Source organism: Diadema antillarum, unplaced genomic scaffold (genome assembly GCF_040938485.1).
Source record: "Diadema antillarum isolate AM-2024a unplaced genomic scaffold, OU_Dant_1.0 seq00000146_RagTag, whole genome shotgun sequence".
Lineage (NCBI taxonomy): Eukaryota > Metazoa > Echinodermata > Echinoidea > Diadematoida > Diadematidae > Diadema > Diadema antillarum.
Window position 1 is genome coordinate 650,473 of NW_027271221.1, and position 18,997 is coordinate 669,469.

The 18,997-nt window shown below is 39.0% G+C and overlaps 1 protein-coding gene across 1 annotated transcript in view; it reads right to left on the minus strand.

The window, feature by feature from the left end:
• Window positions 1-18,997, minus strand: part of LOC139727725 (BAR/IMD domain-containing adapter protein 2-like) — a 97,928-nt gene that overhangs the window by 22,128 nt on the left and 56,803 nt on the right. The window contains exon 7 of the mRNA XM_071638703.1: window positions 4,624-4,710. Within this exon, the coding sequence (XP_071494804.1) occupies window positions 4,624-4,710 (87 nt within the window). The remainder of the gene's footprint in view (window positions 1-4,623; window positions 4,711-18,997) is intronic.

The window sequence follows — 18,997 nt, forward strand, 5'->3', positions numbered from 1 at the left end:
ACTGACCATAATGAATATTAATTAAATCATGTCAAAAGAAGAGACCACGGAGATTTAGCAATCTATAGTTACGTTCAGACGGCAGGCCCTAACCTCGAGGTTAGGAAACCTCGAGGTTTAGCTCTTGCCCCCTAACTACGACGTGTGTCCACACGACGAATCTAAACCTCGAGGTTACGATACCTCGAGGTTAAGCTTCTGCCCCCCGTAACTACGAGTGGGTCCCACTCGATGTTAAAACCACAAAACCGGAAGTTTCAGCCCACACTGCTAACAAGGCGTCTATTTATTCTTTAGTCCAACCCTGTCGGACTCGCTTACAGATACTCTTTTTCGCTGTCATGGTATGCAGAGATAGCACTGCACTGATGACTTTATGCCTTTATGAAGATATTCATCGAAAACATTTTTTTAGCGTTGGAAAAGAATATAAAATACAGTAGTGAGTTCGACGTGTTCAGTTTCAGAGATCAAGCGCATGGGAAGAAAAGATGATGTTGTTGTGTCGTGCGTCATAGGTTTTTCACGTGTAGTGTATTTGTGGTGTACGTTTGGGAGGTTGACCCGGAAGCAGAGGGAAATTGTGGGGGCTGGGATTTACGGCGAGGTCACTCTTAACTTCGAGTTTGTTGTTTTTTGTGTCCACATGGTGCAAAACCACAAAACCGGAAGTTTCAGCCCACACTGCTAACAAGGCGTCTATTTATTCTTTAGTCCAACCCTGTCGGACTCGCTTACAGGTACTCTTTTTCTCTGTCATGGTATGCAGAGATAGCACTGCACTGATGACTTTATGCCTTTATGAAGATATTCGTCGAAAACATTTTTTTAGCGTCGGAGAAGAGTATAGAATACAGTAGCGAGTTCGACGTGTTCAGTTTCAGAGATCAAGCGCATGGGAAGAAAAGATGATGTTGTTGTGTCGTGCGTCATAGGTTTTTCACGTGTAGTGTATTTGTGGTGTACGTTTGGGAGGTTGACCCGGAAGCAGAGGGAAATTGTGGGGGCTGGAGTTTACGGCGAGGTCACTCTTAACTTCGAGTTCGTTGTTTTTTGTGTCCACACGGTGCTTAACTACGAGTGGGGACCCCCCGCGGCTCGTGGTTAGAGCGCTAACCATAAGATTTCTTGTGGCTCGAAACATCGAGCAAACCTCGAGGTTTGCTAACTACGAGTGCGTCTTCACGGTCCCTAACTACAAGCTCTAACCTCGAAGTTTCCTAACTTCGAGGTTAAGGGCTCCCGTCTGAACGTAACTTATCTCTGACTGCTGGTCAATTACGAAATTAGCTTTACGGTGGCCTAATCTTTAGGCTTATCATGTGAATATTTCCAGACAATCGTGTTTCTTGTGAAAACACAGACTCTTAGTGAGTATAGGACAGAGCACTATACTACAGATCATGATTGTAATATAGTGAGTTATGTTACAAACAGATTTAAAACAATGTACCACAAACAAATCTTTGAATTTATGAATTTGGAAATTATGACATCTGCCTGAGAGATTAATTATCTTGCTTTGTTTAAAAAAAAGTATAGAATAATCAAGAAATAAGAAACAAACTCGGAACTGGGCCAAATGTAATGACATATTGAGACATAAATCATTTTAATCCCTATAACTGGTTCACACTTAGGATTAGGTAAATTATACAGGACAGATGCAGCCTCCGCTCATTATGCTTTGGTGAATATCTACAGAGGCAACTTTCACTGGTATTAAGATATGCTGATTCTATTCAGTTTCAGCATAACAATACTCTGAAGTGATTGCATGCTTATTCTATAAAGGTGTGATGAATCTATTGCGTATGTTTTGAACATTTCATAATTATACTTTTCTGTGTTTCATACCAACCAGCAGCTTTCTAACTGCAAGACCAGCTACACGTAACTCTCTGTGACCAACCAGCCACTTGTCACATGCACTGCACAGTGCATGTGACAACAATAGATGAGTCCGTACGGCAAATAAAGATGATCAATGGGAAAATTATGCTTACCAACAATTTACCATACAGCTGTATACGTATGTGCTCATGTATGCCTGCTTTGTTGCGATTAAAGTGCTAAGAAATCCCTCTCGGCACTATTAAAATGTAACATCAATTATACAGCTTATTGGCAATGCTACAATGTATGCAGAAAATATCAACATGTGCTATACAATGTAATTTGATAGAAATCCCACTAGGGTGAAATAAATCTGCACAGCTGGGGGAATTTTTTCCCCATCTAGCCCAATACCACGTATGACTGATAAATGCTCAGTACAGTCAGTTGAACAGCATAGAGCAACACAAAGCGGTTTGAAACTCCCCTTTCTAGAAGCCAAGAGAGCGAATCTATCAGTGAGATGGACGGCCTGCCAAATAAACAGCAGGTCGTTTGCACCATTTTTCATGGCACGCTTCAAGTGACACTCCAAGATTTCAAGTACCTGCTGGCTCGTGGAAGACAAGCTGCAATGTACCTGCATACACACTGCGCAGTGTGATTGATCAGCAAGTAGTTGTCAACGTCTACTCAGTACTATAGCTGTGAGTGCGTGAAAGATTCTGATTCAATACATGCCGATGCTTAAAAGTAAACACATTCTGCCTTGCTTTGATAACTTGCTTTAGATTGACGGATTTAAAGTTGTAATGACCCAATTATATCCTCCTACTATGCACTTGTTCTTTTGATAATTAGTAGTATGAGATAGAACAATGTTTCAAATTCCCTTTAACTGCTGATTTGGTCAAATGTTTTTTACTCTTTGTAGTCTTAAGTGATGATAGCCATACATTAGTCAACAAATTCAAATTTAGAGGTTATTGTCCACACCACCGAGTAAAATGTGCAGAAAGTAAGTTGTGCAAGTGAAACAGTCAGAGAGGAACCCTACAAATGTGTATGCATGAATGCATGGTGCTGCTGTTAAATGTTTTGCTGCTCAAGTGTAGGGTGAAATCTCTCAAACACAGCAAGTTCATAAAAATAAAAGTTGCTACAGTGAAGAATTAAAGATAATATTAGTGAAACACTGCAACTTTTAATAGTTAATCATTTTAGTCCATCTCTAAAACACCTTTAATATTCTTTTTGTTCTCTGAAGAGTATATGTAATTGTTTGTTGGAGAGAGAGGCCTACATGTAAATCATCCCTCGCATGAAACATGTGAGATGCTTGTGTGTAATAAGTGTAATGCCCCATACATAGTATAGTTTACTATGTGTAAATACCAAATGATGTATGTGGTATCTTGTGAGTAATATACAGGATATCTCGTGATCTGTGGAGTGGCTTCTTCGTTTAATGTGTTATTCGTTGAAGTGTGTCGTATTCTGCCTACAATGTCACACCTAGAATGTCCTGTATTACACCTTGTGTGGGCGAAGGGGATAATCCCCGATTGATACATGTACAACTTTATAACACTGAACCTTGTGTGCAATATGTATTTATAGCAGTTCTTCAGGTGTAATGCATTTAAAGGGACTGTACAGTACTGGTTGAGGTGGGGATTCAGGTTTATAACATTCCTAAGTGAGATAATGAGAAACCTCTTATGAAATATGAAAGAGCGTGTAATTTTAAGAAGGATTCAACGTTTGTTTGATGAAAATTGGTTTTCAAATGGTTGAGATATCCAAAAAAGTGATATAATAAAAGGCGACAGGCCACGTCTTTTATTAGGATCTCTTTATTTCACCTTGTTTTGGATATCTCAGCCATTTCAAAACCCATTTACATCAAATAAACTTTTGATACCCCTTAGAATTGCATGCTCTTTGACATCTCATAGAGTAGTTTCTGAATATCTCGCAAAATGTTAAAAGCTAAGTCCTCACCTCATCCAGAACTGTACAGTCCCTTTAAAACTATAGTTTGGGTGTAAACACGATTGTGTAGTTGCTGTGTTCAACACGTGTGACTGTGATTGGTCATTCACTACCTTAAGAGCGACAGTCAATCTACAAGGAGACCACCATAACGATCTGGATAGCAGTAGCCAAACATCTCACACCAGTTTCACTATCACATTCAAATCATGTCAGTATTTATCAAGCATTAATTGTTCACACTGTCAAGAATGCCATCTCTATTGAATACAGTGCTTGGAAAGTTGTTTGATTTCACTTTCATCCTTTAATTGGGATTTTCTTTCAACACATAGTCTGGTTTGGGAGTCAGAAATGTGTACAGCTACAAAATTTTCAGCTAAAGAAAATCAAACCAATCTGGACTAAAACAGAGTAGACTACCATATAAGCCATGCTTCAATACTATGCTACTTAATCAGCAAGAGCCTGTTGTGAAATCCTGAGCAAAGGAAAGCATCATTCAATCTGATCCACTATCCCTGTATCCCTATGTAATTGCTAAAAAAATTAGTAATGTAGAGTACTTGTACAGATGCTTATGATTCTTTTCACTCTGCAGCCAAAATAAATCAGAATGGATAGCACAGACAGTGAAAAAATACATTCATGTAGCTGATAGTATCAATTAACACACTGTGAGTGAGTGTGAGATGGGTGCTTTAAGCAATAAGAATCTACCGACAGAATAAATGGACTATGAAAATGACCAAAAAGTTGATGACAGTTTTTGTTAGTCTACCACCACCGCACCTTGCTGAAGAAAGCCGCATCATTTTTGATGAGGGAGCAGTACCTGTCGACCAGATAGCAGTATCGCCGTCTCTCTTCACTCCAGGCCTGTAGCGGGAGGACAATAGGAGACAATAGGAGACAGGAGGAGACAGGTGGGGACAGAAAGGGAGCAAAAGAGACAAGATGGAAACACACATAAAACGACAGTAATGGAAAGAGAGAAAGATAGAGAGAGAATGAGACAGATGAAGACACAAAAAGACACAAAAAGACAGCAAATTATAAAACAGAGAGGGAGAGATGGAGATAAAATGAAGAAGAAAGCAAGAAGAAAGATAGAACGTGTGTGTATGTGAGAAAGAGAGAGAGAGATAAAGAGGCAGATAAAGACAAGAAGCACGAGAGAGAAACAAAAGACAGATGGAGACAAAAACAGACAGAATGAAACAAAGAGACAAGCAGAGAAGATGAAAAGGATAGACAGAGTTGGAGAAAAAATAAATGAAATGTCAATTAGAACACATCGGTGTCACTTGGTACATGTATAGTTCAGACATTTATGATTACTCATTTATAACCAAATGTTCAGAACTTTGAGAATGTACAGACACATTTACACCTCCGCAACAAATCTCTCTAAAAGTAATAAATCAAGAGAGTTTTTATTGTGCAATCAATTACTGTACACTGTACCTCCCTCATGCAGGCAGACATTACGACTTTGAAGGGAAACGTTAAAACTTTTTATTATCATTTTTTAAATAGTTGCAGTGACCAGTCATTTGTCATTCATACTCACATTAGGCCTATAGTTCTACTTGATATCAGATAATTAGGAATTCAACAAGCCTATGGTGAAACATTTTGTTGTGAACATTGGTACGTGTATTCATTTTGAAGATTTTGCCACTTTCACACTGCAAGTTAATGAGGTATCAAATCGGATTTCATAATCATTCCATTTCAGATTTTGGCATTTGCCACTGATGTCTTGCTTTCTCAATAGCAGGGCTATTTAATGACCCAATATGTCCACCGATATGCTCACTGGCTATTAAAAGGAATGGTACAACTTTGGCACTGTCCCCTCTAGAGGCTCTCTATAGTAGCAGTTGACAGGTGACTCAACCGACCTGCTGATATGGTTGACAGATCTCTTCAAGCTTATCAGTACCCACTTGACCACCAATAGAAAGTCATAAAGGACAAATTACGAGCACTACTACTGAGACTTAGGTACAATCAAAGAGCATGAGCTGGTACCTCCTCACTGAGACCAGGGAGGTGAGACCAGTCAGGGCACCTTCAATGTACGGCGTATCTATCCAATCTTGCAAAAGGCGATTAATATTTACTACCCTTAGCTATTGACATGATGGCCCATCATGGAAACAAAATAATAAAATCATCAGTGACTGACTCAGAAAGATCAATATTGGTATGGACGAAATACAGGCTGAGTACTTTGAAGCTTACATAAGATAATATTACCAGGAGTTCTACTTCACTCTTATTTCAACATAAGAAATAGAGTAAACAATAAGGGACCCACTCCATACACTGAGCAGCTCTACTAGTTGAAATGATGGATTCTGAGGTGGTAAGGATAGCATTATTTTTCTGAGGGGTGCAGCCCAAAAGAAAATCATGCAACTGCCATAACTTTGTTATGGAATCCATAATTTCGCCCGCCGGTGGCTTAAAAAAGTGATGGGTCATTTTATATCCCTTCAACAATTCTCGACATAAGAAATTTATAGCAAACTTGTTGAAATAAAAATGTTTCATACTGTAGCACTGACAAATAGTGTATATACTTACTGTGAACGCCATTTGTACAGTGGCCTACAACCTATGTAAAGGCTGAAAGCACTTTACATTGAGCATCCAGAGAAGGTTGATACAGCACTTTAAAATATATTTTACAAGTACCACTTTCAAATCATGTTTACTTTCAGTGTAGGATACAACAGTAAATATTAGCAATATTAAAGCATGTATCATACCTCCACGAAACCACCATTACAAAACAAACAAACAAGCAAACAAACACGCAAAACAAAACCCTAATGAACAACTATACTTCCCTATTTTTAATTTCATAAACATCTCACATAGAAGACATCATTGATATAGCAGTACAACTTTAAGTGGGGGAAAAAGGGAACCCAGACATTCTCATAGAATGCACTTGACAAATAATCATCATATTTGTAAATATTAGTATAATATCTATAACAGCACACAGTGCCCCATACAGAGCTATTGGGAGTGCATGCATGGTCAATACCATGATTTGTTTTCCTGGTGGCTGGTCTACTGAAACTTACACTAGAAATACTATACTATCATGCAAGGAGAGACGTCCATATACTATATTTTGATTATCAAGAGTTTACAAAAGTTCATTCTTTGGAAATTAGTTTCTGAAACTTAAATGGAGTTTCGCAAACTTGAATGGGAAGGGAGGTCTCTAGTGCGAAGTAATTCCAATGTACAATGCCCTGCCACATGATGTAGGAGAAATACAGTGTTGTACAAACTTTCTGAACCCAATCTATGGCTGATATTATGCGGCCATTCATTTAATACACGGGTGTGTGTAATCTTGTCCACCTCTTTTGCAGGTGTGTGGGTGCAATGTCTGTAACAGGATCTAGTGTTTCATGTTGGGTTGTGATAAATGTGCTTGGATGTCACTACAAACAAGCCTGTGGTTTAAAGGTAGCATAATCCCACTTACAAATGTCACAAAATTTTGCATGGTTGAGGAATAGTGTCTCCAAACATCGCGAATGAAATCTAAAGGTACAACTGTAATACACCTCAGAATTAGAATAAAAAAGAAATGAAAAACTATAAACTCCATGTCACTTGCAAATATGCTCCCCTTTTGCACCAAGAATAACAGCACAATTTTTCTTCTTCTTTTCTTCTCTCTGAACAGCGAGGTGGGCCCACCTCCCTGCTCTGAATGAAGCCAACACCACTAAAGGAATCTCTCCTTTATTGGATCTATCTACCATCTAGCAAAGCTTTTTATCAATTTTGTTTTAGACTGTTTTGGAAAACAAAGTGTAAATTTCTCTGGCTGTATTAACCATAAGCAGATGGGTGAATTCCCAGGCACTGATGGAAGTGTTACGTGTAGAAGTCTGGTTCTGGAATTATCCTGCAGCTTTCATTTCGCTTCCTTATCTACCAAGTACACTGTAGGCCTATTAGATGCTATTTACATGGAATATCATGCCATTCTGCTAATTGTTTTTGAGTATATGACTCTGTTTCATTTAGTTCCTGCTATAGTAAACTGGAGCTCTTCCAGCTCTGAAACCACATGGGCTATATATCTCTTTGGAGGCTTTCTGTTTGTTTTATCATACCTTACATAAAGAGTGAAAGCAATTATTCAAGGGTAGTACCAGGCAAATGGCTATGTTTCAGGGCTATATGACGTGACTAAACAATATAGGGCCTATCAAAGCTTCTTTCATCACAACAATTCCTATATACTGACTCCACAAAGGGACAACGTTTTGTGCATTCTTTAGCAGGGTTGGTGCTCTGTAATCATGATACACCACTCATTGTAATCATGACACATAGACTAAAGCCTGGAAAAAAAAAATATTACAGATGAAAGTCTATGGCAGGACAAACAAGGGGAATAGGCCTAAATGATTTTTTTTTTTTAAATTTCATGTTTTGTCTCTGTTGTTGAATTGGTGTGAAAGTGCTAATAGATGACATGGTACAGTGTAGGTTATGCGAGCAGGGCTGCTAAACTCTAGCTGTGTCCTGCAGCACTTCGGCCGATAAAGGAAAGCTCCCTCAACAGTATCAATTCACGCAGTAGATCTGACCCAATAATTTAGAAGCAATTATTGTGAACACATACCATGAAAACCCACAAAGAGATGAAAATGGCTTCAGGAATTATTCAGTATTCTTAATCTGATTTCTCAGTGTAAATGCACAAAAACTACTGGGGGCTCGGCCTTGCCATTGAGACTGGACTTTCGGTGTAGTCGGGGTCAAAGTTTCTAGACTACTCTATTTAAGAAGCAGCTGTCATCTTCTGCAAGCTCTATCACCCAAAAACCCTCCCCACCCAAAATTTGTATTAAATACTTTGTCTACAGACCTGCACATGAGGAGTATGTTCCATGTTAAACATTATCACTGTGCCTTCTAGCTTTTTCTAAGAGGCATTAAAGCATTCTGAAATTTCTACATTAATTTTTTTTTCCTGAATGCCAAATTTGTGTTTAAGTTCTATCCTGATAACAGGTTTCAAGCTTTAAAAGTCAGACATGGTGGCTGTTTTCACTGTTGATCACCCAAAGCATCATGCTAAATCATGATGAATATAATATTATCAACCCCCTCTTTGTGTAGCACATAAAGATATCTTGGACAGACTTGATGAGGAAGAAAGGAAAGAACCACTACACTGAGCACTATTTCAATCTAAAACTAGAAAAGCACTCGTGGAGTACAGACCTCCGCCAAGCAGCTCATTTTTTTCCATCATCAGATTATAGCTATGCGGAGCAGAGCACACGTTTTGGAGCCCGTATGCAAACCTCAACAACGTGCAGCTTGAATTCCCAAGTTCATTGACCCTATCTACCAAACGATAAAAAATCCTTCAAAAATCCATAAAAATTCCCGGATCACTTCCAAAATTTATAATATGTTCCTTGTGTCATTATTGACTTTTCCTGCAAGTTTCATTCAAATGTGTTTAAAACTTTTTGAATGATTTTGTAAATAGACAAACAAACAAACAAACAAACAGACCAATGCCAATGAATGCATAACCTCCTGCTTTGGTGGACGTAATGAAAGTTTTGGTTTTCATGCTGTCCTTTATAAACCAAAAGTACCATGAAGCAGAACATAATGTTTGGTTTTGAATTCTCCAATCAGAAAAAACTCTCTTCACCCTTCACAGTTCTACTCCACAACTGGAAGAGTTCAGTAACATTTTAGGGCACTTCTTTTTTTTTCTACTATCTTTAATAGTCTGATCATGCAAATGGATGCCGCATGGATTCATTAACTATCCAAGATTCAATTAAGCCCTGATGACTTGACAATCTCCTCTCAGACATTCTAATGACATAATCCCTCAATTTCCAGGGGGGAAATAACGGTTCACAGAAATCACCTGCGCCTTTTTAATTTTTGCCCCGAGTCTCCTTTTTGCGGCGAATATGAACGGACACCGAAAGAGGATGCTGTGTCACTGACCTGGGGGATGACCTGTGCAGACTGCAAGGCATTGTGGGTAATCATTTTTGCATATGAAATGCGAGGGAATCCTACCTAGGAGGAAGGAAGTGGAGGAGCGAACTGTGGATACCATTTCAGAGTGTGGTGTAGATGTGCGGTTTGAGCAAAACAAACAAATGAGCGCTGGTATGTGTTATCTTAAATCCTCATGACTCAATATCACGTTCTATTCGTGTCCAGCAACTATGAAAAATTGCATTTAAACACACAAACTTTAATGTATCTGCCTTCTAGTAAGTGACTGTTGACTGTTTTTTCACCCTTGTCCATGTGTAAATGCCTGGTAGAAATACACCCTGGAGCAGCGCTATTGCATAATGCACATACTTTATGGCATCATTATCCACGGGTTGCTATAACTAGGCTGTAGACATTTTCTTTGCACCATAGTTACCAAACATAACATGTCTCAAAATGGTATAATGTATCATAGGGCCCCCCTACACAAACTTTGGAGACCACATACACCCGTAAGACTCAAAGTTTTTCGTCAGACAGCAGTTTGATAGCAACGAGCTTCACATGAGATCAACATTCCATAAACATGCCATGTTCTCCCATGACAGTTTATCAACACAGATACACTGTATGTATTTAATCCAAAACCAGAACAAAACCTTGTGGCAAAACAAAAACTTTAGGAGAAAGGGTCTCCCATGCAGACATTAGACTTTGAACTTCTTCACCGATTGTCTACAACTTTCTAAAGGCATTTCAATCCCTCCAACAGTAACCAACTACAGAGTACCATAGAGCAAGCCAGACCCAGTACCCATTAAAAAAACAAAACAAAACAAAAAACAAAAACTTAAAAGTGGTATATATGACTCATCAATACCACAAAAATCTATTTGTAGCTCACTGAGAGATGGAGAGAGAAAGAGAATTTGAAAGAGGAGGAGGGGGGGGGGGGGGGGAGATAGAGAGAGCATGACAACAAGACAGGAAAGATGACAAAGAATGTACAGGTAGAGACACTATTAGACAGGTAAATATAGGGCGCAGACAGCATTTTTAAAAAGCCCATACTTTAACTGCCATCACTAAAATAGACTTAAGGTACAAGCTGATGGAGACATACAAACACAGGCAGAGATCAGACATGCGAGCAAATAATGCCATAAAAAAAGTTTTGTCTCCTAGCAACCACTGAAGAGTCATCAGACGACCAAAAAAGTACATACGTTGTGCAATGCGCCATTCGTGTCTCCTAGTCAACCGTACTATGAAAGCTTGCTTGGGTGAAGTTTGCCTGCCAATAAGCCCACTATGAACTTCCACGTCTACACGACTCAGATAGCTTCTCTTCAAAGAAACTGTACAGTACTGGCTGAGGTGAGGATTCAGGTTTATAACATTCCTAAGTGAGATAATGAGAAACCTCTTATAAAATATGAAAGAGCATGTAATTTTAAGAAGGATTCAATGTTTATTTGATGAAAATTGGTTATCAAATGGCTGAGATATCCAAAAAAGTGATAATAATAAAAGGCGACAGGCCACGCCTTTTATTAGGATCTCTTTGTTTCACCTTGTTTTTGGATATCTCAGCCATTTCAAAAGCGATTTTCATCAAATAAACTTTAGATATCCCTTAGAATTGCATGCTCTTTGACATCTCAGAGAGTGGTTTCTGAATAAACAAAAAATTAAAAGCTAAATCCTCGCCTCGACCAGAACTGTACATCCCCTTTAAGACGCTTACGTGTGTATGTTCTCTCAGATCCTGATTTCTGGTTACATTCTGAAGGAATGATGGTATCCCCCCCCCCCCCCCCCCTTTGTTCAATTACAGTAACAGGGAAATTAATTACTTGATAAGGAGGATGCTTTTGAATGCTTGTATTAAAGTTTTCCATCTCAATGAAACCAATCCCTTGCAAATTTAAGATCTGCATAGAGCAGTAGCGCTCCGTACTGAGCTAAAAACCATTTCCATTATACATATTTGGCACACATGTATGCATGTTAAAGGTGCATGGTCCTGGTGTTTTAGTCAAATGCGTACGTGGGCGCACGGCGCAAGTTTCCTATAGAGACCTACACTATCGACACTATCGACAAACAAACAAACAAACAAACAAACTTTATAAACGTAAAATTATAGAACAATGTTAGCTTGGCCCAGATCTCAAAGTTCACACCCATCTTGAGATAAAAACAGCTCCTTTTGCCATGGACATGGAAACCACTTCATTTGTGTACCGTGAAAGTGCGATAACCCAGCCATGCACAAGGAAAAAACATAATAGAATGAGACCAAAACAAAAAAAAAGTTTTGACCTGAATCAAAAAATGGTGTCCTTTTCCATATTGGATGGAAAGCATTCCTACTGTCATTCCTGGATGTTCTATTTTTGTAGCATTCAAGTGCAGTAACTCGACAGTGACGCCAACGTGCTTTATGATCCCGAGCAAAAGTGGCTGCAAAACGTCAACAAACCACACAAGCATACAATGGCAAGTGATGACAACAAAACAAAACAAAAAGAGCAATGTCAGCTTGACGACGTTGGACGTTGACTCTGGTCTGCAGTAAACCCTCACGGATGCCTGGAGATCTTCGAGAATTATCTTTCTCTCCGCACAGATCTACCAGAAAAACCACGATATTAGGCCGTTGAAGCCAACAGCTAAAAGGGGGAAACGACTCTCTCTGCCATCGCTTTTGAGCGGAATGTAACCAAGGACAGGGGAAGGCTGAGCTTCCTTCCCAACAAACTGGGCAGATAGCTTATCTGGAACACAGGACACTATCGAGTGCACATGGCACAGGACAGAATGCAAGCCAGCAAAACTTTAAGAGCAGAATTACATGTACATCCTTAACTCATCCCACACTAACACGACTTCTATAACATCACTGAGTGTATACAAATAGTGGATATTCTGCACTACCCCCTCACACACTGATGTGCTTCATTATAACTTGCCTTTGAGGGATATCATGCTGGCATCTGGCTAATTCCTCAGCTAGAATTTTTACTACTTATTGCTCTGTTACACAACCCCATTCACTGTGACAATGATGCAATGTTGTAGAAGGTCACTGTGATATCATCTAAGCTTGAAAAAAAAAAAGATTACATAATCTCTCTACACTTACAGCCAGTTCCAGGATGTTGATACCAATCAGGCAAAGTTAAAGGTACTACTCACTATTTTGGGAGCAGTGATTTTATGGTCGAGTTGTCACATTTGATGCATAGTGTAGGTCAATTATATCACAAAACATCCTACCAAACAAAAATTTGGCAATAAATCCTAAAATAGGAGATATCAGTATTTTTCTCAATAAACCATAACTGCAGATGGTTTAGTTAAGAAACATTTTATTATAACTATTGTTCACACTTTGTATATTCAATAATACTTAAGATTGGTTATACTTTTAACAATTTACATTTGTTGTTATACCTGACTCACACTTCAAAACTATTTTGAAGCACTAAAGCTTGGGTTTTGTTTCATCTGCAAATGGTAAATAATGCCTTTAAGCATGGGGGTGAAGTTACCTGTGTGGATTTTTCACTCTTCCCTTTGCCATATGCTGTAAGCATGAACTTGGCCAGACTTCAAAAACACTCAAAGGAGTTATGAACAAATATTTCCCATTTTCTCTGCATATATATGCCTCACCACTCAATATTTCATTTGAACCCATAGGATTGAGGTAGAATACACATTAAATAATTTTACTACTCCCATGCTTTGTGTGTCCTGATACATATTAAACCTGGCACATGTGGTGGGCGACAAAGATGAGTCACCCATTGAACATGCAATAACATTTGATTCATGACTGCAATAAAAATGTACAAGATCAGAACCAACATACTGTTCTCTCCTGGCAACTGTAAAACACTATCAAGCATTGGAATTCTAATACTTGAAAAATGTGAATATAGCCGTTTCTCAAAAAACATCCATCTCTGACATCAAATGCACAACCTGTTCCCTCGTAAGGAGACTATGACACGGGGGGGGGGGGGGGGGGGGGAGGGTTGTTTCATAAAATTGTTCTTAAAGATCAGTTCTTGTGCAGAATTATTGAAATTCTGATAAGTATAGCACATCAGAACTGATCACTAGTCGTTCTTTAAAGTCGTTCGTAACTTTAAGAACAGCTTTATGAAACACCCCCCTGCTATCATCCGAGCCAGGATTCTTGACTGGGAAACACTTGTGAGAGAGCAACTGCATTTGCATGCAATTCATGTTGATATTAATTATGCAACTACTGCTTTTATGAACAGGTCTGTGCCTGGCAAAAGTAGCACATTAAACTCCTTACCACATTAATCTTCTTCTTTTTTATTTTAATCACACCATTTCACGAGGGCACCTGCACGCAATCAGTACAAAAGAGTTACAATATTCCCTGTGACTGACACCTGTGAAACATCACAGCTCTTGATGTCAATGTTACCACATTCCCTTTGAGACTCTGAAAGGCACACAGGTTTATATAATTGTACGAGACCAATCTGTAATATGGTATGCAATGAGTTAATCATGGCTTTGAGGGGGGGGGGTGGAGGGGACATCCATTGATCTGCACCAGGTGATTTCTTAATGCAGCCTGTATATCAGGCTCCTTCCATGTCTGTTTGAAGCACAAAAACTTAATTTACATCGATCTCTTTACCACCAATCATCTCAAAATGATACTGACAGTATGGGCTAATTAGAAATCATTTGTAATGTTATCCCAATTACTCGGACTTTACATTTAACAAATCTTGACTGTTGTTGCTCTCAATGATAAAACAGAATGTTCTGATCTCAGGGTTATAATAAATGCTACAACTGTGTATCTCCAGAATAGTCCTTTCCTTTTCCCTTTAATAGGACTTGAATAACCTCCCTGCTCGTAATTATTTCAAACCTTTCCAATGGATTATTTTGTGTATTCTCTCCCTGGTCAATCATCATCTTTATGAGGTACAAGTAAGTTGCTCGTAGCATTGAGTCCATAGAGAATTCTTCCTCAAAAGGGAAGTTGTTTCCACAAAAATCAACCTCACAGATCATAATACTACACAAACAAAACCACCTGTATTGAATGATACTGGGAAAGTGTTGCCGGTGTTGGTAGGGTGAGCCATTCTACACTGCATGTTTTGTGATGGCACATACTTGCATGAATTTCCCACTTCTTTGTTTTGTCAATAAAATGACCTAAATATGATTCATCCAAACTATGTAGAAAGACAAACAAAGTTTTACCCATCTTGCAGGCTACGAGGCAGCATCTAGTGCTTTGAAAGATAATCGGCAGAAGAGTCCTAACGATAACATGCCCTGGGGAAAGTAGTGATATTAATGTTATTTTGAGCACCGAGCAAATGAGGTATATCATGACACCTACAGAATGCCAAGATAAACCTGGACTGGTCATTATAGACTTATAACTGTCTAGTTTTCCTCTATCTCCCTCTAATATGGCACTTTATGTTTCACAGCATTCATGCACAAGCTGACATAATAATATGATCTGTACATTAAACTCTCCTTGAATGCTTTAGTACACATTTATGTATAAATCAAAACATTATAAAAACCATAAAAGACAACATTTACTTTTCTGTATCAAGGTTTTTGGCAATTCTCCTTGGCCCAGGTCGCAGGTTGCTTGATCTGTTCCTGGTGAAACGAAATCCACCATCTTTACCCAGCTATATTAAAGGGTGTGTACAGTTCTGGTCGAGGTGTAGATTTAGCTTTTAACATTTTGCAAGATATTCAGAAACCACTCTATGAGATGTAAGGGGGAATGCAGTTCTAAGGGGTATCAAAAGTTTATTCGATGAAAATCGATTTTGAAATGGCTGAGATATCCAAAAACAAGGTGAAACAAAGAGATCCTGATAAAGTTGTGGCATGTCGCCTTTTATTATTAGCACTTTTTTGGATGTCTCAGCCATTTGAAAACCAATTTTCATCAAATAAACGTTGAATCCTTCTTAAAATTACATGCTCTTTCATATTTCATAAGAGGCTTTTCATTATCTCATTTAGGAATGTTCAAAACATGAATCGCTACCTCAACCAGTACTGTACAGTCCCTTTAAACCTGTTGAGTTCGAGTCCTGAGTATACTTGGGCAAGTGTCTATGGGAAATGCGTGCTGTGGCAAAATCAGTCTGTCCTCAACAGGTTAATAGGTTAGTTTGGAGTAAGATTGTAAAATGCAGACAGGGATAGTGTTGTTCTTTTTTTTTTTGCACAGGTACACTGCCTTCTCATTGTGTATGAGAACTGATTCTACAATTGCTCAGGAGAAAGTCTGCAAATTTTGAAAATGGAAGCACTGTAGCACAGCACACTTGGCTAATTTCAACTTCAACTTCATATCATTAATAAATTACAGTAACTTTCTTCTCATTCTAAAACGAGTGGAACACTTAATTGTTACCTGTGATGTCAAGTCGCTGCCATTGCAAATTGTACAGGCATTGAATAGCAGCTTAATGGCAGCTTAAAATGATAGATTTGCATATTGCATAAGTCTAAAAGTTGAGTTACACCAGAGGATATCAGCAGTTTGATAGGCAATTCTAGAATTCAAATAGCTTCATCACAATCAAATCATGTTTTATCATTTCAACTATTCTATCCATGCATCTCTGCATGAATCAAAGTCTGGATGTAGACAAACTCTGTTTCCAGGACACTGCATGTTGCCCAGTCCCAATATTAATCCCTCTAAACTTCTCTCCACTGTACACAACTAGTGTAGACAAACCTAGCACAGAGTCCATCCCGCCACTTACCCTTTCCCCAGCACTGCAAAAGAAGGAAGTATATCATTATCGCCATTCTGATAAAAAAAAAGAAAGATCCAACTTCCTGCTACTGGCTGAAACACTTCAAGACCATTTGAACACAGAGCACCATTGGACAAACCATGCTCTCGTGGGCTGTTTTCACACAGCCAAGAGAGCATAATTTGAATCACGACTGTAATGATGTGCATCACTAGAATCATGATTCATATGACGCATTGTGCCGTGTGTAGTATGCAAATTGGAATCGCGGAGGGTGATTCAAATCGTAATTCAAATGACAGTCCGGAGGTGTTTTGCAATCACGATTCTCCAGAATAACAGAATGAAACAGTCATGTGTACAGATTGACCTACAACGTACAAACCATGTTTTTGTTTTTTTTTGTTTTTGTTTTTTTTTTGGGGGGGGGGGGGGGTGGGGGCAGAGCTCACGGTGACCTTTCAACCACTTCAAGAGAAAAACTATGCTCCTCAAATGCTCACACCGTACTGCACTTATACCCCTTTCAGGTAATCGCGGTCCAATTATCCGCATCCAATTAATGCGGATGAAGTAATCGAAATCGCGTTTATAATATCCCATGAAGTGCGCACTACTTTTAAGAGCGCTCGTTCATACAACGGTGCGAAAGACGGGAGTATTTGTCATGGTTACTGCGCACGCCTCTATAATGACGTAATGTTTCCGGTGATATATACTCACGTGTATGCACAGCTCTCGCTCAAGCTCAGCAATCAGCGGTTGTGCGGGAAATCGAGTGACCTTTGACCGAAATGTGGAATGTTAGTGCGCATAAGTCGTAAAACGCGTTCACGTATTCTTGATCAACTCCTCATGCTGCAATAATGCGCGTAATAGCAGCATCAAAATAATGCGCACTTTTTTACTCCTCTCCCGTTCATGTAATCAAAATTTTAAGACTTATTGCTCCTATTATCCCCATCCACGATTACCTGAAAGGGGTATTAGAGCATATGTGCTACTCACCGCTCAAGAGTGATTGGTGGGAACTCGGGAAAAAGCCACACCTCCTTTTCTCACTCTGAAATTAGAAAAATTGCAGAATCCTGCGAAACCTCCCTCCCCGGAGTGTACAGACGATAATATTGAGCATAACTGTAATTGTAAATATAATTCAGCATTGCAAAATTACGTTTCTCGACCCGTGTGAAAGCGGCCTTTAGAGGCATTGGCTTTGCTGTCCAGAACATAACATCCTACAGATCATGTCTTCCTGACCAGACTCCCTTTTATTTCCTGTTTGATATGCTCCTTGCTCGATGATACCTTTCACATACCATACGGTTTATCAACCGACATTTACTGTGTTCACCTTCTTCTTGTGACCTTATGTATAATTGTGCTTTTTGAAGTTACACTGATGGGCAAAGTCTTTTTTGGCCTGAAAATTACGGATCTCTTGGCCTAGATAATGGATCCACATGTTCCTTCATTACCACTATTACAACCTGTACTCCACTATTACTGTATACGCTATATATTTCGCGTGGGTTTTATTTTCGCGAATTTCGCGAGTCGGGAGCTATTCGCGAAATTAACAACACGCGAAAATATTACTTTCTAAATGAATCCCTTGCCTTGATGATACGAACATTTCAGTACTAGTATACCATGTCACGGCTTACCGAACAGACCATACTGGCTAAGCTTGTTTACGCACGCTAAGCTTGTGTACTACTTACGAATACTGTAGAGAGCCAATCCATTATCGCAAGGGGACCACTCGTCAGAAATCTAGCGCGATGGACTTAACACTTCAAAAATGTTGAATTCTAACTTACTAGTTCGCAGAGTTTGGTAAGTTTTTCTCATGCAGTGTATAACTAGTATCATTCTTATTTGGTAGTAAGTTGAAAATTCACACTTTCTTTGCCACTTCATATTTTCTCTGGTCCCCCATCGCGAATTTAACCACTCGCGAAAATGTGTGACAGCGGCAATTCGCGAAAATTTATGTACGCGAAAATTATAGCGTATACAGTATAATTACAAGTGCTACTATTACTACATGTACGACTGTACTTCTAGAACTGATACTACTTCTACTATTGCTACTCCTCATCCTTAAACTCTACCAATACTACTACTACACACTGCTACATGGTATACTACTACTATTAAACTACCACTACTATGTACTTCTACTACTACTACTACCACTACCGTAACTCCTACCACCACAACACCGCCACTGCTGCTGCTGCCACTACTACCACTACTACTACTTCTACCTCTTCTTCCCTCTATACTATTTATACCCTACTCCATAGTGTACCTGCTCT